Genomic DNA, 24,953 nt, shown 5'->3' with positions numbered 1-24,953 from the left:
TACGGATAAACCACAGTGAACAGACGTTGAGGCTCTAACAAAATTTCTCTAAAAACTTGTGTAAAGATTCCTATTCGACTTAAGCGCCACTAACGGCGACTTCCTCACTTAAAAACCCTCTATGACAACATGATGGCGCTGGCGTTGCAAAACTTACACTAGACAGTAAGTGCTGGTAGCGCCAAGTGGCAATTTTCAACAGAAAATTTATCGATACTAGCGCCAAATTGGTTGATTGATTGATTTATCTTTAAGGAGGCTTTCAGCCTGAGGCTGGTTCGCCTCCATTCAGCGCCAAATTGGTTCAAAGTGATAAATTTATAGAGGAAATCAGGAGATGGTAGCGCTACGTAACGGCGACGTTTCCACTTAACTTTACACAAGTTTCTGACCGAACTTGAACGTCTGTTGTCTGTGGTACAACTCATTCGCTGATTTTAGCTAAACTTTCTTCCGCATCGTATGGGGAAGATGCTCTAAATATAGGCTCTTTTCATGCACCATCAATGTAGAGCAGCAGGCCTGGAAGCACTAGCCGGATCACTGCAAACCCGATACAGAAAACAAAATATTCCACGTGGATGATGATTTCAAGCACCTGCGGTGGATAAATTAATCAGGAAAGGTGAAAATATATTCCTCTTCCTATGCTTCACGGTGAAAATTTCCACACTCATCACTCTTTTGATGGTTCCCCTATTCACCGCCAGAGGCTGAAACAATTGCTTAGTTTCTATAGGCGAATCCAATAGAAACTAAGCGATCATTTCAGCCTCTGGCGGTTAATAGGGGAACCCTCAAAAGAGTGATGAGGATGGAAATTTTCACCGTGAAGCATAGGAAGAGGACAATATTTTCAACTTTCCTGATTAATTTATCCACCGCAGGTGCTTGAAATCATCATCCACGTGGAATATTTTGTTTTCTGTATCGGGTTTGCAGTGATCCGGCTGGTGCTTCCATATATTTTTGATGAGAAAAATTAAGATTTATTAAATTGTCCCAGCGGTTATGATCTTCCGGATTTTTAATGTGTGGCTATTTCTGCTGGAAATCAGTTCAGCTCTGAAGAAAATACAAAAAATACGACCACTCCCGATGGAAATTTTTAAGTTGTGCAATAGAATGTACATTGTTTCGAGTTTTGAAAATCGTCATTATGATGTAAACAAATGGATTGCATGACATTTCCTTTCAAAATCGACTAGCGCACTCTACATTGATGGTGCATGAAAAGAGCCTATTGGATTCGCCTATTGTCACTCGCAAATTGAGGAAGAAGAGGGTGTCTGATCCTACTCAAATTTGGGTAGTTTAGATATAGCGTGAAAATGATCCTTTTTACATTTTGTTTCTCACCGTGCCAGCTTGACGCAGATGGCAGTAGTGTCGGTAAGATGAAATTTTTTGAGTACATGAATAATTCAGCCTGTGTTCACTCGGTTCACTCTGGCGTTCATCGGATACCGTAAGTCGGCTGTCAGTCTTCATCTCGAGCAGTCAAAAATCGCATCAAAACATTGCCATCGATTGGGTTTCTCCTCCCACCGGGGCTGCAATTTTCCCATTGTTTTCACGCAAAAACACGATGCTGTGAAGTCATTATCCTATTTTTGTCAACGCGAATCGTCGGTTCAGTCAAAATTGCTATCCTTTCATCTCGGTTGTCTTTTAACTGACCATGCATGTTCAACTGGAGTGAGGCACAAACAGAAACGCACCACGATGATTAACGGACCATCCCGCAGCAAGTTCGGCTCCCTCATCGGGGTCTTGAACGTGGGTCACTCCAGCTGTAAATTCCTGGTAAGCATTTTCTTCAAGGTCTTATCGATTTGATTGCGAAACATGTTTTGTATGCATCTGATTGCAGATATATGCAGCGAAAAACGCCGAAATACTGACCTGTCATGAGGAACCCCTGGAGCCGATTTCGCCCCACTCCGGCTGGGTCGAGTTTGATCCGGCCCGGATCTGGCATTCGGTACGGGATTGTATCGAACGTGCGGTGCAGAATCTGGAGCTGCTGGAAATCGATCTGCGCGACATGGTAGCCGTTGGGGTGTGCAATCAGCGCGAGACGAGTGTCCTTTGGGATCGGCAGAGCGGGCAGGCGTTATGTAATGCTATTGGATGGTGTGATACCAGGACTTCTGCCGTAGTCGGAGGGATGCTGGCCAGGGTGAAAGGGAAAATTAACTTCCTGAAGGCGGTCTGTGGATTGCCGTTTGCCAATTGCTTCAGTGCAGTGAAGGTTCGCTGGATGTTGGACAAGGTGGAGGGAATTGAAGGGAAAGAGGTTCTGTTCGGTACGCTGGATAGCTGGGTGGTGTGGAATTTGACCGGCGGGGTGAACGGAGGGCTACACGTGACGGATGTGACGAATGCCTCGAGAACGATGCTGATGAACCTGGAGGAATTGCAGTGGGACGCCAGGTTGTGCAATTTTTTCAAGATATCGCAGGATATTCTACCGCAAATCAGAAGCTGCTCGGAGATTTACGGATACATTAGCGAGGGACCGTTGAGGGGGATTCCGATTGCTAGTGTGAGTATTGGATAATGTTAGATTTTAAGCAGTGTGTGAGAATTGAAGGGAATTCTTTTGCAGTGCATTGGCGACCAGCAAGCGGCCCTGGTGGGTCAGATGTGTCTCAGTGCAGGGCAGCTAACCTGTAACATAGACGAAGGATCTTTTCTTTTGTTCAACACGGCTCAGGAAATTATCGATTCGGACAATGGCCTTCTCTCGACGGTGGCCTTCAAGTTGGGTCCGAATGCGGAAACATTTTACGCTTTGGAAGGTGCCATTCCCCACGCGGGAAGTTCGCTCGATTGGATGCGAGAAAATCTCCAGCTACCGAACGATCCAAACCAGAATGGGTCGTTGACGCAGAGTTTCCTCGGGGATCCCGGAGGGCCTTCGGCCATTCTATCGTCCATCTGCTCGATGAGTTCTTCCTTCGGTGCTTTCCAGAAGGAGGCGGGAAAGTTCAAAAATCCGAACTACGAAGTAATCCTGGTTCCCGCTTTCAGTGGTTACTACACGCCCTATTGGCGGTACAAGGCGCGAGGGATGCTGTTTGGGTTGACACTGCAGACGACGGCACAACAGATTATGTTTTCCGCCTACGAAGCCATCTGCTTCCAGGTGCGGGAAATTCTAGAATCCTTGAAAAAAGACTGTCGAACGTGGCCGGCGGTTACGAAGCTAGTAGCCGGCGGAGATCTCAGCGAGAAACCATTCCTGATGCAGATGTTGGCCGATTTATGCGGGGTGAGCATCGAACGGCCCCAAACTTCAACACCCGCTTGTCTCGGAACGATGCTGGCCGCCGGATTGGCCATGGAGATCCTCACATTGGACGAGTTCCGAGCCAGTTGCATTCCGCCGACCGATTACTACACGCCGGCACTTAACTCTAGTCGTAAGTGTTATTGAATTGCGTCCCGATTTTTAATTGGATTTGGATATTTTTGATTTCCAGAACGAGATATGAAATTCCGTAAGTGGAAAATTGCGGTAGATCGGTGCTTGAACTTTGATTCCGTCTCGGAGACGGATCTTTCCAAATTTCAACATGACGAGCTAGGTAAGTTTTAGACCGATCGTCTCTTTTTTCTCATCTAAATGATGGAAACATTTCCCTTAGATCCGGAGCACTCGGTCCGATGTTCGATACCGGGTGGGGTCTACATAATCTCTTCCTTCGCTCTGATCGTGCTGGCGCAAATCCTCCAACACAATCGACCGACGACTTAGTTACTGCGCCGCATGCACCTAAATGTAGTAGTACTAATCTGTTGACTGCAATCGGTAGCTATCACTCGCCCGACAATATGAAGTAAGCTAGGTACGATAATTCGCGGTTTTGCCGATTATATAGACTATGACACAAACTACCTATTTCTAGAAGATACATTACGACGCTTTGCTTCTACGCGCCGCCGGTTGATGGCTGAAGCGATTGATATGAAATAAATGTTAAACTTTGTTGCAATTCGTGTGGCCATCGTCATTGTGAAAGAAATCTCCGTTCAGTTTTAAAGATTTATTTCTGGCAAAATAAATGTTAAACGAAGCATGATCAACAATTCTCGAAGTAATGGTACGAAGTAATAGCACTTTTTCCTATTCGACTTTTACAAAAATTACAACACAACAACAAGACAGGAGGGTAAACAAGAACGAACACAATCCCTCCTCCCGTGGAGTTTGTACTACTTTTGTTCGGCAACGCCTTTCTTCGTTTTCAGTGTCTTCATCGTGTCCTCGAGGTTCTTTTTGCCCGCATCGGCTAGCTGCTGTTTGCGGTCCTGGATGTCCTGCTTCTTTTCTGCGTACCGTTCCTGCAGATCTTCCTTTTTGTCCTTGTACATCTGCACCAGCTGCGCCTTGGTGGGGATTGGCTTGATGTACCCCCAAAGGACGAGGTATTTGATAGATAGGGTGGTACCACCTATAGGAAACGCAATAGAGATCATTGAAGCCATCGTACATAGTCATTTAGAAAAGGAACGAACATTTTCATCGATCCAAGAAGAAAAATACTTGTGCACAACTAGCATATCGCGCCAATTTACTCACCCAACGTCACGGTGTACCGCGCGGGTGTTGCTATCTTGTACAGCAGATAGGCGACCGCAATGTGCCCCAGGCTGGAATCCCGCACCGGATCGATAAGCTTCTGCGAGACTCCCATCGATTCGAGCAGTGCAATAACATCTACGCCGCTCTTCGACGCATAGTAGAAGCCGCCGAACCAGAACACCGACGTCACGCAATGGACCGGAACCAGCACGTACCAGTACTCCTTATACATTTTCTTGAAGCGTGCAAATAGGCCAAGCTTGGCCGGTTCCTCTTGTTGCATGCTACCACTGCCTTCGATGGGTGATACTTTACTATCATCATCTTGGGCGGGTGGCTTCTTGTCCGGTATCTGCTGCGCTTTTTGTGCTTCATCCCTGAAGAAGTACCTCAAACTTTGATACTGATACTGCTGTTGCTGCTGTAGCACCGGAAACTCATCGATTCTCCTCCGATGCCCATTCGCGTTGTGAAACCCACTGGAGCAAACAACCAAATTCCTGAGTTGAACATTGTTGTTTAACCGAAGATGAGACGAAAACCTGTTTGCAGGCGACCTCAATGCTAGCCCAGCCAGCGTCACACGCGAGAAATTGATTACGAGCGACATTGTATTTCGTAATACTTGGGCTTGCTGTCCGGATAGAAATTTTCCCTTGAACCAACTTTCACTATCATCTAGAAACTCTTCCTACTGCAGCATCCTAAACGAGAGCGTAACTTTACAGGATTTCAATTCAAAACCTGTACAGAACCAGAACAATTAGAAAACTATGAACACTCGGCGGATCGCGTTGATTTTATAACAGCCTGGTGAAATGTTTACGATTTCACTGCTCCGAGCTCGTTCGATGCGCGATTTCACGGTTTTGTTGACGTTCCGCGAGAGAAGGAGTGTTCCCGTCGTCCGTCATCGGTGAACGCAAAAAAAGAAGGGTGGTATTCATCGAATTTTGGTGCAGTAGTTCATCGTTCATCTTGCATCATCTTACCGATGCTACTGCCATCTGCATCGAGTTGGCGTACACTCCGGGCCTAGATAAATCACAGAAAATAGACGTCCAAGTTCCGTCAGAAATTTGTGTAAAGATAATTGGGAACATCGCCGTTACATGTTGCTAGCAACAGTGCTAGCATCTCCTGATTTACTCTATAAATTTTCCACTTTTGGCCAATTTGGCGCTATTATCGATAAATTTTCTGTTGAATATTGCCACTTGGCGCTACCAGAGTGTGCTAGCCGATTTTGAGAGGCAGTGTCTTTTCAAAACTCAAAATAATGTACATTTTTTTTTAACAACTTGCAAAATTTTTTGTCTTATTTTTCCATTATCTACAGATCTGAACTGATGTATAGGCCTTTTTAATAGAAACTAAACGATCGATTCAACCTCTGGTGGTGAATAGGAGAATGTCAAAAAGAGTATTGTGAGCATACATTTTTGCCTTGAGACATAAGAAGCGGAACACTTTTTTACTTTTCCTGATAAATTGATTCATCTGAGATGCTCCAAAACTTAATCTACAGTTGAAAAATTCAATTCTGTAACGTTTTTGCAAAGATCCTGCTGGTGTACAGGAATATTTTTGTTGCGAAAAATGGAAAATTAGAACAGTGCCTTAGTGGTTATGATCTTCCGGATTTCTTGTGTGTGGATAGTTAAGGTACAAATCAGTTCAGATGTGTGGAAAATCGTACAATAAGACAATTACCGATAGAAATTGGCAAGATGTTGAATGAAAAATGCTTTAATTTGCGTTGTGAAAAATAGTTATTCTGATGTAAACAAATGGTTTGGTTGACGTTTCTTCTCGAAATCGCGTGGCGCACTCTACGTTGATGGTGCATTAAAAAGGCGTATAGCTGAAATACCCACACATTAAAAATCCGGAAGATCATAACCGCTGAGATAATTTTATAAATCTTAATTTTTCTCATCAAAAATATATGGAAGCACTAGCCGGATCACTGCAAACCCGATACGGAAAACAAAATATTCCACGTGGTTGATGATTTCAAGCACCTGCGGTGGATAAATTAATCAGGAAAGGTGAAAATATATTCCTCTTCAGACGTTGAGGCTCGAACAAAATTTCTCTAAAAACTAATGTAAAGATTCCTATTTGACTTAAGCGCTACTAACGGCGACGTCCCACTTAAAAATCCGCTTTGACAACCTGGACAATTGGTTGGAAATGCTAACATGAAGCTTTATTGTGATAATTTATTAGCTAAAGAATGATCTTGAGAAGAGGGTTGGTGGATAGTTCCGTTAGAGTACGGCAGTATGAAAATTGAATAGAAGTTGAAAATGAGCGAAGGGCCATTACTGCGACAGTATAAAGTCAAACGCACACCTTTTGCCTAACCCGTACGATGTACGCGGATACTTGAAGTATGTCTTCAAGTCTACAGGCCGAAATTCTATTCGCCAGACTATAAATATAGCGACTATAATGTGGATGATAGATGGTGCTAGTGTTGGTGCTATTGCGCATGCAAAATACGCTTGACGATATTTCTTGAAGAATTTTCTTGTAAGAGTTATGTCTGTTTGTCTGTGGTTATAGTCGCCCCTATCCGATGATGTTGTTGGTTTGCGTGGGCGTACTTTGGTTTGCGTGTAAAGGGCGCATGTTATGCCTGTATTAACAAATGTGGAAGTCCTTCTAGAACACTAAGTTGTGAGAGCACGCAATAAGCTAATATGCGATAGGCAATAAGCTTGAAATGCGAAGATGATTCAATTTTAATCTTTCTCTGTTTAGAAATATTTTTGAGTGTTTAGTTTTTAGAAATTTCTCCATACACTCAAAGATAAATTAAATCAAAAAAGCTTAAAAAGTATGCAGTTTCCCGCTTCACCTTATTGAGTCCGAGTCATGATTACTTCGGCACTAGTCATGCATGATTAAATTCGAAGTAATCTTTCCGGTATTAAATTTAATTCTTTTTCAATACTGATATATAAGCAAAAAAGATTAAAATTCAGAGAGAGAAGGATTAGTATTTTCCATTTAATTCCACTACTTTATTTGCTTATCCTTGACAGATACGCGTATTTCGTCTACAATGTGCAGACTTCTTCAGTGTCTTGTACTAATACTCGAGTCGAGTATTAGTACAAGACACTGAAGAAGTCTGCACATTGTAGACGAAATACGCGTATCTGTCAAGGATAAGCAAATAAAGTAGTGGAATTAAATGGAAAATACTAATCCTTCTCTCTCTCATTATACAGGTATCCCACATTCATCAGGATTAAAATTCAATAAAAAATTATTAAAATAGAATCAAAAATGATTAAAATTTATTCAAGAAAAGATAATCTACAATCTAATCAACCATGATTAAACTGGGATTAATATCAGATGCTTATTTTTTAGAAAGAGAGGATTAATTTTTAATCATTCGATATGATTAAACTGAGTTTAATGTCAAATTGATTAAATTTCAAGCAAAATGGGAATACTTCAATTTATCAGTGTACCCCTCTGAAGAAGTGACTCTCCTTCTATTAGGTACTGCAGCGTGACGTCATAAATGAACTCAGTGTTAATCGGCTGAACCTTTTTGACAGTTCAGTGGTACTGTTTACAAGCACTTAGTCGTTTTTTCGAAAAAAAAAAATTCTAAAATTTCTGAATTTTAACTTGAAAATTTTCGAGGAACAGCGCGTTGCAAGGATGTTGCTCGTGGACATTGCAGAAGTGTGGTTTACATCTCACTGCAGTCTGAAAAATTATCGAGAAAATCCACCCAAGAAAAAATCGACTAAGTCCACGTAAACAGTACCACTGAACTGTCATCAGATTGAGGTTAACCCCGACGGTGCAAATCGGAAATATTCTCAATACTGTAACTGGAAAGAGCCCATTAATGGGTACAATTTCACCCATTTTGAAATAAAGTAGGTTAAACCATTTGTGAAATTGTACATGGCCAATAACAGTAACCCAAATTTGAGTTTCGTTCACTCAGATTTGGCAAAAGTGCAGGAACGCATTGTGTGAGTAAACTGATTTTACTCAGCTGTGAGTACAGCAAAAAGTAGAAGGGTCTGTGCCTAGGGGCACGAACGGAAGTATTTATTTCAAAGAGAAAGTTGATGAAGAGAATCAAAGGGACTGTCAACTTGAGTATTTTGGTATTAAAGTGTATTCAATTCACCCCTCACAGGATTTCCTTCCGAATTACATGAATGGGGCGGGGCGGAAAGTATCGTTTGTGCAAAAAGTAAAAAAGGATGGACTTCGAGAGATTGAACTCGTGAGAGCTAATTTTCTCACAAATTTGATTTTATTGGTTTTCTGGGGATTGAATATACACCCAAAGCGAATGATTCCCACTTCTCTCAAATTCTATATGGATTTTTAACACTTCATACAAGCGCGTTCTGGAAAATGGTCGGACGATGATTAATCTCACCAATACATTCGAGCCTACAATTCCACACCTTATATAGAGACCAGGTTGAGCCTTGATAGCTGCTTGCGGGAGCTGATGACCTTGACAAATGTCCAAATAATACTCTTAACTAATTTATGGTGGTCCTGAAAAGGACCATTTTGTATTGATGGTTGAGTAAACCTGAGCTACTGATTCCGATCCTAGCCTAGCGGTGGGACTTCTTCCTCCTTCTCTATGGTTGCTCATATAAGCTCTGCAGCTTGCTGCTTGCATGCAGCCTTTCGTTGTTGTTGTTGTGAGGTGCACAATTGACTGAATGGATTACCATTCAGTCATAGTGCAATATCCATTGATGAACCCCTCGACGAGCTGTCAACTGGATGAACAGGATGAATCTATTCATCCTCTTTAATCTGACAACCCAACGACGCTTCAATCAGCAAGCATCTCGTTCGTCCTCTTTCGTCGCAGTGAAGTTGAATAGGTAGGTTGTGCCTGCTCTCCAAAAGGGTTGGGTGATTCCGGTGGGATACGGTCCAAACCTCACATTGGCGATCCTGCCAGGTTTTAGCTACTATTCAGTGCTAAAATAAATTGAACCATTTCCATTAGAATCACCCAACGGTTTGAGAGGGCTAAGAAGTGGAAATTGAAGTGTTATTTAAAAGAAAGGCTAGTCGTAAAGTCCCACGTGTATATTCGTAAAATTTTCGTCTGGTCTATGAGAAAGTGTGAAGCGCGAACCGCGAACCGCGAGTGGAATGGAATGATACCAACAAAAAAAAGTGTGCATTGTCAATGTTCCTGAGAAGACATTTTGTTTTGCTTTGCGCGTTTGTTTTTTTTTCTTCGTTACGTTGCCTTTCAAAAGTGATAATAGTTTCCTGCAGTGTAGTATGATTGCCGTGTTGTCTTAGTATAATCATTTTTGCTGCAATCATAACAGGTATCAAACCTGTGGTGGGACGCCCGTGGAAAAAGTGGTTCAAGACGGTTAAGTCATGTAATCATTGCCACGGTGTGGGACGCCCGGTGGAATGATTATTCAGTGATTGGACGACAACGAAGAAAAATCTTCCGCGGAGTGGGACGCCTGAAGGAAGATAAGTATGCCACGAAGTGGGACGCTCGTTGGTGAACAGTGGTGTCAGATGCCCACTAGAAGACTATCTTTGCCATGGTGTGGGACGCCCGGTGGAAAGATTACTGCAAACCTTTAGTGACGAAGTGGGACGCTCGTAAGAAGGTCTGTGGATTTGTTTTTCCACAAGTTGGAACGCCCGTTGGAAAGCTACTTCCGGAAGTAGTAAAGGATTTTTTTGAATATACGTTCTACCGGAACACCCACTCGAAGAAGGCGGATCTTGAGGATCTCCAGGTTATTGAGCATGGCGGGACACATGCTCAGAAAAGGCAAGTCGTGATGATTGCATGAGTGTTTCAGAACACCCACTCAAAGAAGGCGGATCTTGGGAATCGCCAAGTTATTGAGCGTGACGGGACACCCGCTCAGGAAAGGCATGTCGTGAGGATTTCCTGAGTGTTGTGGGTCACCCACTCGAAAGGGCAGATCTTCAGGAATAAATTCGCTCAGGAATAGGTTGTCGATGATAGAATGACGCGGGAGAATCTCGAAGAGACGTATCTGAGTATGTTGAGTCACTCGATCATGAGTGCCTTAGTTTGAGGATTACTAGAAGGTAAAAAGGTGATTCGTGATGATAGCTAGAAAAATTCCCTTTCTGACAGTTGAACGTAGTTAGAAGTGAGACACCGATTCTGAAGAGAAGAATTAATCGATTAAAAGGATCAGAAAGTTGAGGGTTCGATCATTGTACATTTACTGAGATCCAGAATATTGGATCAGAATACCGAATAGATTCATACGGGACATGAAATTCACTGATCAGATCTCTTGAAGCTAAGCCGGATGCGGCGGTTTCGATTCCCTTTTCGGTCGAGGGAATATTTCGGGTCGGAAATTTACTCGACTTCCCTGGGCATAGAGTATCATTGTGCTTGCCATACAATATATAAATTCATGCATTGATATTGGCATCGAATGCTCTCAATTAATAAATGTGCAAGTGCATTTAGAACACTAAGTTGAGAGCACGCAGTAAGCTAATATGCGCTAAGCAATTAGCTTGAAATGCGAATAAGAAGAAGAACAAGAATCTCATGAAGCTTTTGCTGACTTAGTGGCTACAGTATTTGTTAGTATATGTGCAGCAAATGCTAAAGTCATCAAAATTTTCTTTTTGATTGAGTTATTCCTATAAAGGAGTTTTATTGCAAAAAAAGACCCAGGTTTTATCCACAGATTCTGTTTTAACTTTATATTTGTTAAGACGAGGGAATAGGACAATTTATTGCAATAAATCGATTGGAATTTCTCTGAATAAATTTACAGCCATCCGGTAGCAGTAACTACTCCAGTGTACAGATTTATTCAAATATCGTTTTAATGAAAGATATACTTCACTTCTTTGGATGTATTATATTTCAAAAACAGATTTGGCACTTCTGCAATGGCATGCGAGAATTTTGAGGAGAGTTTGAATTTAAGGCAATGAAGATTAGAAAGCAAGTTATAAAAACTGACAAGAATGCAAAATTCTCAGAAATCTTGATGTTTGATTACTAGAAATCATTTCCAAAAGTTCAGATTAAAAAAAAAAAGTTGAGCACGTTTCTTCGGGACCTTCTGGTCTTATAGTTACCTCTATGGTAGCGTTATGGTTTGCCACTTGTCATCCGCAGCTAGATTTGAGTTCACTCACTCGACAAAAAGTGACAAAACAGCGGGGCCCTGTTTACTAAAAATGAACACATATGTGTTCATTTTTAGTAAACAGGGCCCCGCTGTTGTGTCACTTTTTGTCGAGTGAGTGAACTCAAATCCATCCGTGCACTCGTCAATAGTGCAATATCCATTGATGAACCCCTCGACGAGCTGTCAACTGGATGAACAGGATGAATCTATTCATCCTCTTTAATCTGACAACCCAACGACGCTTCAATCAGCAAGCATCTCGTTCGTCCTCTTTCGTCGCAGTGCAGTTGAATAGGTAGGTTGTGCCTGCTCTCCAAAAGGGTTGGGTGATTCCGGTGGGATACGGTCCAAACCTCACAGTTGTTGAAAGCACTCCTGCTGCTGCTGCTGCTACTACCATAGAGGTAACTCTAAGACCACTGGGTCCCGAAGAAAATCATTATTATTTTTGGCTCACTCAGTACCAGAACAACGGTCCCAAGCAGTCCCAAGCTATTTCACTCACCCCTGCATGTTCTGCATGAATCCACACACCCCTGATGTTATCTGTCAAACTTTCATAGCGAATCAAAACAAACATAGTGTAGTAATAGAATTTCAACTAGAATAGGGTACGTTAATCGTTTGCTTGGGACCAATAGGCTACTAAAGTGGTGAGCCAATTTAAAATCGTTAGTTTCGTATTGATTGTTGCTACTACTGCTGCTGCTACTACTGCTGCTGCTACTACTGCTGCTGCTGGACTGGACACCACCACTTATGGTGATTGAATGAGCACCGTTCAGTGGGACCGCATCGAATTCGATTTTTAAGTCTGTGTTAGGGAATGCGCTGTTTTCAGACATTCGGTGATAATTAACCATTTTATTCGAGCACTTAAAATGACGTTTACTACCACTCGAACTTTGAAATTTGAGATTTTTTCTTCTAGAACCTCGAGAAAAGTAGCCAACATTTGTGCGTTTCATAAAAAAATATAAATTATTTGGTCCAGTTTTGTGCAATCGCTGATAGAAAGTCACGCCAAAACTGCTTGACAAAGTGGTCAATTTTGATCACCATTGCAACAGTTGGACATTTGGTATTTTTCAATAGTGACCTATTGAAAATTAACTAAGTGTTCATTTTAGCAGATTGGTCAAGGGGCAAGCCAGCTGTACTCAGAGTTAATATATATATGCAGCGAGTAAATTTGAGTAACTCATGATTACTCAAAATTGATCAAAGTAGTCGAAAACGAGGTCGTACATTCATCAACAAATAAAAAATAAAAACTGTTTGAATAAATATCAACTGTCAGAGTGATCTTTTTCAGTCTATTTACAGCCCATTACCCTTATATCGAAGACATCATATCCAGAAGATTGGCAACTTTGCCAGAATCCAAGCGATAGATTCAATAGCGCTGCGCTTGAGTGAAGGTGGAAGCAACTTGATTTGTTGTCTTCGTTTATATGTTAAGTATTGAAAAAAAAATACGAGCAGGATGTGTGATTTTAAGATTATCCAAGCTGTACATCAAATCCAAAGATCCTTCGCATCCGTTTAAAGTATTGAGAAATTATTTGAAGAGTCTAAATGGGATATTTTAACTTGGATTGTTTGGTTATCTTAGGGAATCGTAGAGTCAAGCGGTAGCTGTTGGGTATGAGTGGACAATAAGATAGAAAATTAGCTAGCTATATAAATAGCTCCGGAGAATATTCCAGGAACAGTGAAATAATTGTCGAAACATCAAGCAAGGTATGCATTATGATGGGTCGTTTATTTTTCTAGTAAATTAGGGGTCTACAATTTTAACTGTAAATTTACGCAATTTAAACTACATAGAACGAATTTATACAGAAGGCAATTCAAGAATTTGCCTACCAACATTTTTCATCGGTTTTCAGCCGAACCTATGTAAAAATGTTTTTATAACCAGGAGCATTACCTAGAATAAAACGAAGGTTATTTGATATTATTCTATTCAAGATGTTATGAAAAATGAATTGACTATTCTCAGAGACGCTAAAACACTTGGATTTTTTACGAATGCAATCCTTTTCATGTTGATGATCCACATTGAATGTTGATTGTCAGAGTTCAATTCAGGTGAAATCTGTTTCGTAAGGATTAGCAGAAAAGGTACGAAGATTATGGGATTAGAAGATAATGATCCAGTATAATCCGTCGATGGATGATGGTGGGTTGTAGAGTTTGACCAAATTTGACATTTGGGAAATAAACACGCACAAAAACAGGTTGCTGTGTTACCGTGCATTCAATAATGAGCAACTCGAGTTACTCGGAGTTACTCAAAATTAACTCTAATATTACTTATGATTAAAAGCTGACTTGCCGCTAGAGATTGGTAGATAAATTTCCAATCGTTTGGCTTGTTTAAAATTAAAATCTATCTGCTATTGGTCGAAACCTGACCTCTTTTCGTAATGCTGTGCATTTTGGTTTTTTGAAATTGCGTGGATTCTATAGATCCTGTGGAGATCTATCTAGCCCTGATGTATGTGTTGGTAGAGGGAAAAATGTAAACTTTGCGGGAGACGACGTCTTAACACTCGAAAGCAATTTTGTGAAATATGAAGTAAAACAAATCCTAGCTAGTTCTGCATGATGATTTTGTTTGATTTTATTTATTTGCAAAGTCGCCGGGAAATACCCGCTGGCGATTTGTTTTTTATGATAACTCCTTACTTGAAAACAGGCAAAAACTCACAAACAGGCTGCTTTTTCATGGTATACAGTGTGATAATTCAATAATCAATAAATTATCTCAACATTTAGTGGCAAACCATTCATATATTTTGGTAACATACAAAAAATTCTATAATCTACATTAAATTTCATATGTAAGCGCCGATTGAAACAATCTTTTCGACGTCACTACAAGGGTGATTGATTAAACGAAAGAAACTAATCGTGTGGAATGAAAGCCGAGGAAAAAACTAATTGCACCAATATATTCAGGCCTACAATTCCACACCTTCTATAGACAGGTTGCGCCTTGATAGCTAGGTGCTTGTGGGAACCGATGACCTTGACCAATGTCCAAATAATACTCTTTAACAAGTTTTTGGTGGCCCTGAAAAGGACCGTTTTGTAGTGATGATTGAGTAATTCTGAGCTGCGTGTTCAACACGGATGAGGCTGTCGAGCTGTATGTCGTTTGGAGCGAGGGTGACACGCTTGACATAGATGACCGACCCGCAGCGACTCACGAAGAGCTACTGATTCCGATCCATAGCATAGCGGTGCAGCTTCTTCCTCCTTTGATGGTTGCTTATGTGGGCTCTGAAGCTCGCTGCTTGCAGGCAGCCTTTCGTTGTTACTGGAGAACAATTTTCAATGCCACATGCCGAAAGCACTGCTACTGCTGCTTCTAATTTCGACGACCGAACACCACCACACAGTGGTGTGGTCGTTGGGAGCGTGTGGTTCTGTTCTGAGTATGGCGATGAGTGTGCAAAATTTTACGCAATTCCATCCTCCCTATTCGCTCGCTCCCGAGGATCGAAGGCGAATGCCACTTCGACTTGTTTCGTCTACTTACTACTCTCTGACGACTGTGCTGGGGAAGCAGCATATGCATGTGGGTAATTGGTGGATTTGTTAGTTAATTCGACGCTTTTGGACAATGCTGGACATTTTCCAGTTTTTCAATAGTTTCTAGTTGAAAATCAACATTTGGAAGCATTGTTATCGATGCGTAGCCATATTTCTGATCGATTGGCGATAAAATTATTGAAATTGGACTTGGGGCAGCTGAGTTATTAACGTTCAAAATCTTTCTTAATTTGTTACATGTTCCATTTTCGGTTTTCACAAAGTGTACCCCCACATAGAAATCAAAGACGTACCCGCATAAACGCGAACCATAAATTGACCTTACCTAAAATGGTTAAAAATTGTTTATAATCCTTGCTAAACTTTAACTGAAATGGTTATGGAACTTTACATGAACGTTTAATGATAAAGTTTCAACCTTATGTATTATGGTTTTTTGGAACTGGACCTTACAAATAATGGGTTGTTAAGAACCATTACCATTCCAAATTCTTGTTTTCTCCATACATTTTCAGAAAGAGAACTATATAAGAACGTTTTTACTTATGATTTGAAAACATTAATGGTAATGGTTATGGTAGTCAGTAAGGTCCATTAATGGTTTTGTATTATCGCTCAACTTTACGTGGAATATATCGTGAATTGGTAATCAGTAAATTACAGGCAACCAATTCGCGATATATTCCACATAAAGTTGATAGATGTTACAAAACCATTCGTGGACCTTACTGACTACCATAACCATTACCATTAAAGTTCTCAAACCATAAGTTAAAAGGTTCTAATATAGTTCTCTTTCCGAAAATGTATGGAGAAAACAAGAATTTGGAACGGTAATGGTTCTTAACAACCCATTATTTGTAAGGTCCAGTTCCAAAAAACCATAATACATAAGGTTGAAACTTTATCATTAAACGTTCGTGTAAAGTTCCATAACCATTTCAGTTAAAGTTTAGCAGGGATTATAAACAATTTTTAACCATTTTAGGTAAGGTCAATTTATGGTTCGCGTTTATGCGGGTAGTCCTACGTCAAAAAATGTAACAACTGAGTACAAAAAACATCTTCACTGAGTTACTGTTATTGGCCGTGTAATCATTATGGGTACTTTCAAGTTAGAGTGAATGACCGTGTTTTGACATTTTGTTTTACACGCATTTTTCCTGTCAAAAGTTTAGATCAGATTCACATTCATAGTCATTATTTTATTTAGTTGCCGCAGTGGACCAGAATCAGATCCACACGGCAAGAAAAAAGTACCCAACGGCCAGTTCACTTTTACCTACTTTTGACTAGTTTGTCTCCTTTTCTCCTTCTAATGTTGTCAAAAACGGAGGAGCAAAACCACCCAACAGGGGTAGTAACGTGTGGGAACCCAACGTTGAGTATAATAATATTTACCTACTGTTGGGTACAACTAACTTACTTTTGCGTTGAAAGCTAGTGGAAAATTCCATACGAATTGCACACAAGTAAATGAAAACTACTTTGACCCGCTTTACCTATTTTTGGGTTCCTGCACTATAGTGCCGAGATGAGTGAAAAGAACTTACTTTTGGGTACTTTTTTCTAACCGTGCAGGTAGGAGGTTGTGTTTCGGTAAAGTTTGTTTTCTAATGTATTTCTAATGTTACTAGTGCTTAAACGAAATAGTTAATTTTTTCGTACAACGCATATTGATACCAGACATGTCGGAATCCGAGGAAATACCAGAATTCGTGCAGCAGCAGGCTAAAAGACAGCCCGAGGACAGTGAATCTGATGACGATACGGTAACTGGGAAGCAGCCGGATCGCAAAGTTGAAGAAGCCACTGTGTCGGCTAGCAATAAAGCCGTGAAACGACCCTACAATGACAATGAAAACGATGGCAATGAGCCCCAACTGAAGAGGAATCCTAGGGACAACCACGCTACGGTGGTTGCTTCCCACTACAACAAGCTGGAGGAACGCGGACTGCAGGAGCGATCAAAGTCTCGGATTTTCTACATGAGAAATTTCAACAACTGGATCAAAAGTATATTGATCAACAGGTATCTGAATAGGATCAAGGAGAAGGCGGCTTTGGGCACCCCGCTAAGAGTGATGGACATGTGCTGCGGAAAGGGAGGAGATTTGCTTAAATGGAGCAAAGGAAATATTACGCATCTTATTTGCACCGACATAGCCGAAGTCAGTGTGGAACAGTGTGAGGCGAGGTACAAGAACGTCACACAGAAAGGTGATCACGGTGGAAAGATCTTCACGGCGGAGTTCTTCGCCGCCGACGCGACCCTCCAGCGTTTAAGAGAAAAGTACCGTGATCCGTCCGTCGAGCTGCATCTGGTTAGTTGCCAGTTTGCGTTCCATTATTGCTTCGAATCGCTCAAACAGGCAGAGTTCATGTTGAAGAATGCAGCCGAGTGTTTGAAGGAGGGAGGTTACTTCATCGGAACCATCCCGAATGCTAATGAGATTATGAAGCGACAACGGGCAGCCGGAAGCGATAGCTTTGGAAACGACGTGTATAAGATTTCGTTCCTCTGCGACACAGAGAAGCCACCGTTGTTTGGAGCCAAGTACAACTTCCAGCTGGATGGGGTCGTAGATTGTCCGGAATTTTTGGTTTACTTTCCTATGTTGGTCAAGCTAGCACTGAAGTTCGGCTTGAAGCTGGTGGAGAAGCAGCGGTTCGATGAGTTCTACGAGGAATCGGTCGCCACCGGTCGGGGGTTGATCGAGAAGATGCAGGCCCTGGAAACCTATCCGGGCTACTCGCGGGACGATCGCGAGAGACAGGAGAACCAAGAGGAGTACAGTCATGCACAGCAGTATGTGGACCAGAAGGAAGGTCGGTTCACCAAAGTTGGAACGCTGTCCAAGGCGGAGTGGGAAGCTAGTAGTGAGTGTAGCCTTGAGCTTTCATTTTAGATAACTTAATAATCCGTTTCTGTTCTCCGCAGCGCTGTACATGTTTTTCGCTTTCCAAAAGATGAAGAAATCGTGGGACAAGGACGGGAAACCCGTCTATTCGTAAACTAAACCTTCCCATCAAAGGTGTTTGGGCCAGGATTAAGCGACTTTTTAGGAACCTAAAATTAATTCTAGTTTTTTTTTTACTTTTACCATTTTTTTGGTTAACAATTGTGTTTTTTCAATTTTTTCTTATCCATTTTTTACTGTCAGACTAGATTTTATGAACTTTCTGTATGTTTACATTTACCCTAGAATGGGAAATCTACTGCCCTATAAAGCAACAGTTTTGCGCAAAAAAGGCTTCTAAGTTGCTGATGAAGAGGCTGGTATAAAGTTTTGATCTATAATAATCTATACCTGTAGCGAACAAATAAATGCATCTTTCTCTAAACTAACATAAGCTGTTTCGCTTCCATTGCCATATCGCGTGGAAGCTTCGAAAATCTCCATATAATAAATTCAGTGCCAACATTTCAAGGGAGTGTAATTACATTTGTAAACAATGGCTTTTTAGCCGTCGGTTTCTCGCGAATAAAAGCTCACTAGCTTATGAAAATTAATGACACTAACAGGTAGGAATGTTTCGTCTACCAGCCGCATTGTTAATTTGGACAGGTGAGCTTTTATTTGCGAGAAATCTATGCCTAAAGTCATTGTTTGCAAATGCAATTACGCCCCTTTGAAATGTTGACACTGAATTATTCAGGACTGGACAACTGACCACTTTGTCAAGCAGTTTTGACGTGACTTTCTACCAGCTATTTCACAAAACTGGACCAACTAATTTCTATTTTGTTATGAAACGCACAAATGTTGGCTACTTTTCTCGTGGTTCTAGAAGAAAAAATCTCAAAATAATATTTTATTACAAAGTTCAAGTGGTAGTAAACGTCATTTCAACTGCTCGATTGAAGTGGTTAACTGGCAAAGAGGCATTGCACTGGTTTTAGCTCTATATGTAGGCAACACTGCTAACAACTCCCACGACACCTGTTGCTACTGGTCACCACTGTCATGCAGTTCCCTATATGAGCTTATTGTATTTGTCACTTGGTCTCCAAGATACCCAACAAGCTTGCAAGCGCGGTTTATTATGACAACCGGCACCTAACCTTGAGTTGCGAGCTCTGAACCAAATAGAATTTTATCAATAATTTGCTTTGCCCTGCGGAAACCTGGAGGAGGATGGATTTCGAAGAAAATCTAGTCAAACGACAAAATTCCACCGAGTATTTTGATACCGTGGTCGGCCACATTGAGGACATTGTGATTGGCGAGGAGTTCCAGGTTAGTACTTTAAGTTGATCACAGACACACAGGTTTGTTGAACGACTTTTCTCCAATCCGCCGAGCGCAGACGATGGTCAACCAGTTTATGGACTGCTACTACCACCTCTTCGACCACGGTGAGGAGAACAAGATCATCTACACGGAAATCTACCAGAAGTACACCAATCTGATCGAGACGTTCATCGTGGAGAGCTTGAACGACAAGATGAGCTACTTCGACATGGATCTGTTTGCGCTCGAGTTGGAGAACAAAAAGTCCCAACTGGATGGGGAAATATTCGAACTGCTGTACACTCTGACGGATTTCCTCGCCTTCAAGGACATGGTGCTGGACTACAAGGCCTTCAAGGAGGGAGTGTACGACGATCTGAGCAAGGATTTCAGCGTTACGAGTCTGCAGCAAAAGTAATTCTCTCAATCGGTATTTTAATTAGACTTAGAGGAGCGTGACATACTGGACTTACACTAAGGATGTGACTTATTGGCAATAAACAAAAATTGAAGGAGGAATCTGCTAGTGCATGAGAATTTCCGTCTGCACGAGACGATTGTTGGTGTCACCTGGCATTCGATATGGAACGGTTGCTGCCATGTTAGTCAGAGCCTTGGCCTGTTCGCGGAGGTAGCTTAGTTGCTGAAATTTAAAACTCGTTATTTAACGGAGGACATTCGATTCGCATTTGGACATAGACGCAACTCACCTTCATCTTCAAATCGTTCATATCGTCCCTTCCTTTGAGGACTTTGTACTTATTGTAGGCGATGTCCATCGTGGCCAGCAGTAGATCAGGAAGTACTTTGCAAACTTCGCCTCCGAGGCGTCTGAAATTGTGTAAACATGCCTCCAAATCGGACATCTTCAGCGGGACCAGTTTGGTCCTTTCGAGCACTTCCAACGCCGGTTGATAGTTACGATTGTGGTAGTGGTCGAAGAAGAGGACCAGTTCCTTCAGCAGGCTGAAAGTGGACCATGTTTGCGGATCGCAGTTCTTCTCTGCTCCTGCGTAGCGGTCAGTGAACTCCAAGGCCAGCTGCTGTAGACGTGCCCGCAGGGAACCAGATTTGTTCGGTTGGTGAACCACTTGGGACAGCAGGACCGACGTGTACCGCAAAGCTTGCTCGTGGTTGCCAGCCAGATCGAACAATTGAATGGCATCTTCGAACATTCCCTTCTTGACAAACTCCTCGGCAATCATTTCACAGGACATTTTGGCATCGATGTGGCCGCTCTCGAACTGATCGATCAACCCGCGCGAACGGATTCCATCCCGTTGCATTTTGCCGAACAGAAGATCGAAATCCCGACACTCGATGGCCAGATCGGAAACGCACACCAGGAACAGATTCCGCCCTTCGGTGTCCCGCAGACTGCGCAAAAAGAAAAAGTACTGCAGAGCTTCAGCCGGATCGGTAATTTCAAATTTCTTTACGTAGAGCATTATCAGTCGGGCAATGTTGAGACGTCGCATGGGCTGCGGATCCTCGATGTCTACCGATACTGGAAAGAAAAAAAAATCCAATTAACCCTCTCACTTTCAACCAACAACACCACTCAAACACTTACACAACGGTTCCTGCAGATTTCGAGGACCTCCGATCATGTGCAGCTCGTTCAGTGCCAGCGCAATATGCACGGCATGAGCTCGGTACTTTTCAAAACGCGCAAGAAACTCGATTCCCGCCTCGAACTGACCGGTCAGAGCCAGAACCTGATAGTACAAATGTGGCTGCTCGTTGGCATTGAAGTGCTTCTCTCCGTACTGCTCCAGGACCATGGCCTGCAGAGTGGAGTAGGTCAGATGGTCCGCATTTTCGTTCGTTTCCGGTCGAATCAAAGACAGCTGAAGCCACAGGAAATCGTCCGAACTCTTGGCCACCTCCGGATGTTGTTCCTGGATGTCACAACAGCCGATAATGCAGTACACGGCGCGCTTGTACGGATCGATCGCATTTCGAATTTGCCTCTTGTACTGCATCCGAATCTGCTGCTCCAGCTTCTGGCTTATCTTCTGCCCAGGCTGTCTACATTTCTCCTCCAATATAGCAATGAAGTCGTCATGTTCCGGCCCCGCCATCTGCATACATTTCAGTGCCGCATCGATATCACCGCATCTCAAACAGTAGTAAACCATCGGCCATAGGGGCTTGCCTTCCACATGTCCATCCTGCAGTCCGATGTATGTAGAAGTATTTTGATTGGCAAATTTCAACCCCACGAACGATCCGACCAAATTCAGAACGCTGGGAATTCCTCCTCGCTGGGCGTCTCGCAAATGTTCCGAAATGACCGTCTGCATGAACAGTTTGTATCGATTCTCCAAATATCGCTTCGCTTGCTCAATGAACTGCGCCTGCGTGCAACGAGTCCTCAGCGGATCCTGCGTCCTCGGACTCGGCGTCACATTCGTCATGTACTTCATTATCTCCCAGATGTCGTTCACCTTTGAATCGTTAAAGTTCTCCGCTACTTGGGCAAATCGTTGAACCAACGATGGTCGCATCGCTCCCTCATTGACCAACTTGTTGTACTCATAGACCTCTCTGGCGTAGGCCATCTCCTGATTGTTCAGTGACGAACGTCCCCCAAAGGTACTTTCGTTCAGGATCGTCTGTTCGGGACCCTTCCGGATGTCGATCCAGTTCTGCGACGGTCCAATCAACGCATTCATCAACTTTACCTTCTCCAGCTTCCAATCGTTCATCGTGTGCTCCCACTTCTGGTTCTGCGCTGACTGGTACGAGTTCTTGTGCACTTCCTCAATCACAGAAAGAATGGCATTTTCCTTCTCGTTTCGCAGGAAGCTCTGGATATCGGTCGTGGCTATCGGATCCAACGGCTCGAAAGTCTTCCTCGAGCTCAACGTTTCCAACTTTTGCGAAATTTTCGGCAGATCGATCCCTTTGTGCCCCAGAAGGATGTGCCTGGTGAAGATGAAGGACGAATTATTTGAATGATCGTGAAAAATCCGGTGGTTATAGAAAGAACTTACGCTTGCATGTCCTGCGTTCCGGTTTGAGATACACGGGAGTGCAGCTCCTGTGTTGCCTGCAGCACCTGCGGCAAGGTGCGTTCCACACGCGGGAGGTCATCGGAAACCTGCGTTTCGTGGGTCAGCTTCTGGGCCTGCTGGAGTAGGGCGCTGAAATCCATGGTGAATCTAACCTCAAACGCGGAAGGTACTGAAAGGCGATGTTTAGCTCCCTCTTTCCGTGCCGTTAATACTTTTTTTTCCACAAACTTTTACTAGGACTTGATGCTGCAAGGATTCAGCTACTGTTTACGGTGTTTTCGTTACTGATGGTTGTATTTTACGCTATTTTATTCGAAAGTTTATCGAGGAGGAATCTTGAATCAGGCGGCACTCGTCGGCGGCAGTGTTTACGGTTTGGAGCTGGATTCTGTAGGTAGGCGATTTTAACAGGAGAACAACTGACAGCACTGAGCGAAAACAACACTAATGACTCAAATGAATGATTAAAAGATTACTGTATGCTGTCTGTTTTGATCTCACCACTACTGACAGCATACACTGAACCAATTTGACATATTCCTGTTATGTGGAAGTCTAATAAATTTGCGCTATAAGATAATCCATTGAAAATGATATGATTGAAAATGTGTCAGGTAAATTCTATATGAATATCTGATACATTTACAATGCTGATAATTTGGTAACTTTTATATGATCGTCATATGATAAATGAAAATCGGTCATATTATAATAATTAACTGCAGTTGTCACACAGCTGTCTACAGCTGCAGTCGATTTTTTATTTCGGTGTGAACCACGCGATAGCCTGTTTTCGAGACTCGCTATTATATAGTTGCTCTTTGTTCGTTGCTAGCAGTTCGGTGTCTTTTGTTGCTATACGGTGCAAGATGTGTGTAGTAAAAAACACCATCAAGTTTAGCTTCAGCCATTGTGATGCTAAACCAAACATTGGAGAGATAGTAAATTTCGCCAAAGCACTCGATGCGGATCCGGCTGAAATGGAAGCCGTTTATCGCATTGGTGAGGAAAGGGGAGTCTTCTTGAAGTTCAAATCAGAGGAAGCGATGCTCCTTGCTCTGACATTCAATTCGGAAGATTTAATCTTCCATTATGCGAATGGAATGACGGCAAAGGTACGCATGTCGCATGCTGGTGAATTCATCCAATATGTGCGTGTGTATGACTTGCCACTAGAGGAACCCGACAACAAGCTGGATCAAGTGCGCATCATTCGGGAGAAATTTCCAACTGAGGGCCCATGCATTAATTATGCCACGCTAAATCGAGCAAAAAATTACCCCCCCCCCCCCCCCCTATCGGGACGTTTTTCCTATACCTAATGCATTGCTTGTCACAAAATCTTAGACCCCCCTTCTCCCTTAGAGCGTGACATAATATATGCATCAACCCTGATCTGTGCTTTGAGGTATACACAGAAACAAAATCCATTGGCAAAAATACTATATTGATGGTTTAAATTAAATACTCCCACCAATAAATTTGTGCAGAAACGAAATTCATTTAATTTGACTAATTTTTCTATCGAAACTACTATACCAACAATCAATACGAAACTAACGATTTTAAATTGGCTCACCACTTTAGTAGCCTATTGGTCCCAAGCAAACGATTAACGTACCCTATTCTAGTTGAAATTCTATTACTACACTATGTTTGTTTTGATTCGCTATGAAAATTTGACAGATAACATCAGGGGTGTGTGGATTCATGCAGAACATGCAGGGGTGAGTGAAATAGCTTGGGACTGCTTGGGACCGTTGTTCTGGTACTGAGTGAGCCAAAAATAATAATGATTTTCTTCGGGACCCAGTGGTCTTAGAGTTACCTCTATGACTATACCGTTTGAGTCAGCATAGTAGTCTTGACAGAATGGTAGTAAATTTAATTATATTTATAGTCAACTATACTGAAATCATGGTAGATTTAACGGTATTAAGCGTAGTTATACTGAAAATAAGTGTTTTCTGCAAAATAGTATTCCTAACTATTATCTTTGTTTCAGTGTATACAGGGATACGCGCAATACGTTTTTATTTTTATTCTTCAAAATTAACAACATTATGAAGAAGTTATGGTTGAGGCTGTTAGTGGCAGTGATGACTGACATAGATGATGATGTCTCGGATAATATAAAGCATAGAAGGTTTTCATTTGATTTTTCAAAGTCACGGCCAGAAAACGTGACCATCCAATTGGATCCATGAGCGAGAATAGTCAGCTATCCGTATTCCGGTAGCTCAGCTTCTCACACCTTCACCCTCGCGCCCTTCAAGATGTTCCTCATGATACTATATACATACTATTATCACAAACGAAGTGACAGACGGAGCGGCTCGAAAACTTTGGTGACTAA

At 42.2% G+C, this 24,953-nt stretch overlaps 5 protein-coding genes across 7 annotated transcripts; 3 read left to right on the top strand and 2 right to left on the bottom strand.

Moving 5' to 3' along the window:
* Window positions 1-1,512: 1,512 nt before the first annotated feature.
* On the top strand, window positions 1,513-3,961 carry LOC135697453 (glycerol kinase 3). Of its 2 annotated transcripts, XR_010517424.1 has the most exons (6): window positions 1,513-1,806; window positions 1,874-2,548; window positions 2,612-3,428; window positions 3,489-3,593; window positions 3,654-3,854; window positions 3,915-3,938. XR_010517424.1 is itself a non-coding variant. In XM_065217190.1 (5 exons), exons 1-5 carry the CDS (start codon window positions 1,726-1,728, stop codon window positions 3,761-3,763), a joined length of 1,788 nt encoding a protein of 595 aa, XP_065073262.1. In that variant the 5' UTR covers window positions 1,513-1,725; the 3' UTR covers window positions 3,764-3,961. The 2 variants fall into 2 exon arrangements, 1 of the variants encoding a protein (XP_065073262.1); XM_065217190.1 differs by having other exon boundaries at window positions 3,654-3,961.
* A 129-nt stretch (window positions 3,962-4,090) lies between these two features.
* Window positions 4,091-5,454, bottom strand: LOC135697254 (uncharacterized protein C18orf19 homolog A). The gene is made up of 2 exons (XM_065216878.1): window positions 4,589-5,454; window positions 4,091-4,460 (listed from the first exon to the last, which is right to left on the bottom strand). The coding sequence occupies exons 1-2, from the start codon at window positions 5,199-5,201 to the stop codon at window positions 4,222-4,224; spliced, it is 852 nt and encodes a 283-aa protein (XP_065072950.1). The 5' UTR covers window positions 5,202-5,454; the 3' UTR covers window positions 4,091-4,221.
* Window positions 5,455-16,983: 11,529 nt separating this feature from the next.
* Window positions 16,984-18,685, top strand: Rnmt (RNA guanine-7 methyltransferase). Its single transcript, XM_065217220.1, has 2 exons — window positions 16,984-18,222; window positions 18,284-18,685. The coding sequence occupies exons 1-2, from the start codon at window positions 17,031-17,033 to the stop codon at window positions 18,355-18,357; spliced, it is 1,266 nt and encodes a 421-aa protein (XP_065073292.1). The 5' UTR covers window positions 16,984-17,030; the 3' UTR covers window positions 18,358-18,685.
* A 713-nt stretch (window positions 18,686-19,398) lies between these two features.
* Window positions 19,399-20,093, top strand: LOC135697376 (ADP-ribosylation factor-like protein 2-binding protein). The gene is made up of 2 exons (XM_065216991.1): window positions 19,399-19,583; window positions 19,654-20,093. Exons 1-2 carry the CDS (start codon window positions 19,482-19,484, stop codon window positions 19,993-19,995), a joined length of 444 nt encoding a protein of 147 aa, XP_065073063.1. The 5' UTR covers window positions 19,399-19,481; the 3' UTR covers window positions 19,996-20,093.
* LOC135697375 (nuclear pore complex protein Nup93-1-like) lies at window positions 19,733-22,967 on the bottom strand. 2 transcript variants are annotated; one of them, XR_010517422.1, is made up of 5 exons: window positions 22,577-22,967; window positions 21,151-22,508; window positions 20,288-21,084; window positions 20,042-20,220; window positions 19,733-19,980 (listed from the first exon to the last, which is right to left on the bottom strand). XR_010517422.1 is itself a non-coding variant. In XM_065216989.1 (4 exons), exons 1-4 carry the CDS (start codon window positions 22,735-22,737, stop codon window positions 20,101-20,103), a joined length of 2,436 nt encoding a protein of 811 aa, XP_065073061.1. In that variant the 5' UTR covers window positions 22,738-22,967; the 3' UTR covers window positions 20,019-20,100. The 2 variants fall into 2 exon arrangements, 1 of the variants encoding a protein (XP_065073061.1); XM_065216989.1 differs by lacking the exon at window positions 19,733-19,980 and having other exon boundaries at window positions 20,019-20,220.
* Between the last annotated feature and the right edge of the window lie 1,986 nt (window positions 22,968-24,953).

This window comes from Ochlerotatus camptorhynchus, unplaced genomic scaffold (assembly GCF_037179485.1).
Source record: "Ochlerotatus camptorhynchus isolate MF236.1 unplaced genomic scaffold, CSIRO-AGI_Acam_v1.1 ptg000070l, whole genome shotgun sequence".
In the NCBI taxonomy this organism is placed as follows: Eukaryota; Metazoa; Arthropoda; class Insecta; order Diptera; family Culicidae; genus Ochlerotatus; species Ochlerotatus camptorhynchus.
This window is presented reverse-complemented; position numbering and strand designations above follow the sequence as displayed.

What these genes read in the sequence shown, in the direction of transcription:
- LOC135697453 (XM_065217190.1), top strand. Translation starts at nt 1,726, where the DNA reads ATGATTAACGGACCATCCCGCAGCAAGTTCGGCTCCCTCATCGGGGTC. An exon ending in GCCGGCACTTAACTCTAGTC is followed by an intron (nt 3,429 to 3,488) that starts GTAAGTGTTATT and finishes TTTGATTTCCAG; the next exon opens with AACGAGATATGAAATTCCGT. An exon ending in ATTTCAACATGACGAGCTAG is followed by an intron (nt 3,594 to 3,653) that starts GTAAGTTTTAGA and finishes CATTTCCCTTAG; the next exon opens with ATCCGGAGCACTCGGTCCGA.
- LOC135697254 (XM_065216878.1), bottom strand. Translation starts at nt 5,201, where the DNA reads ATGTCGCTCGTAATCAATTTCTCGCGTGTGACGCTGGCTGGGCTAGCA. An exon ending in GCGGTACACCGTGACGTTGG is followed by an intron (nt 4,461 to 4,588) that starts GTGAGTAAATTG and finishes CGTTTCCTATAG; the next exon opens with GTGGTACCACCCTATCTATC.
- Rnmt (XM_065217220.1), top strand. Translation starts at nt 17,031, where the DNA reads ATGTCGGAATCCGAGGAAATACCAGAATTCGTGCAGCAGCAGGCTAAA. An exon ending in GGCGGAGTGGGAAGCTAGTA is followed by an intron (nt 18,223 to 18,283) that starts GTGAGTGTAGCC and finishes TGTTCTCCGCAG; the next exon opens with CGCTGTACATGTTTTTCGCT.
- LOC135697376 (XM_065216991.1), top strand. Translation starts at nt 19,482, where the DNA reads ATGGATTTCGAAGAAAATCTAGTCAAACGACAAAATTCCACCGAGTAT. An exon ending in TGATTGGCGAGGAGTTCCAG is followed by an intron (nt 19,584 to 19,653) that starts GTTAGTACTTTA and finishes CGCCGAGCGCAG; the next exon opens with ACGATGGTCAACCAGTTTAT.
- LOC135697375 (XM_065216989.1), bottom strand. Translation starts at nt 22,737, where the DNA reads ATGGATTTCAGCGCCCTACTCCAGCAGGCCCAGAAGCTGACCCACGAA. An exon ending in AAATCTGCAGGAACCGTTGT is followed by an intron (nt 21,085 to 21,150) that starts GTAAGTGTTTGA and finishes TTTTCTTTCCAG; the next exon opens with TATCGGTAGACATCGAGGAT. An exon ending in TGAACGATTTGAAGATGAAG is followed by an intron (nt 20,221 to 20,287) that starts GTGAGTTGCGTC and finishes TTTAAATTTCAG; the next exon opens with CAACTAAGCTACCTCCGCGA.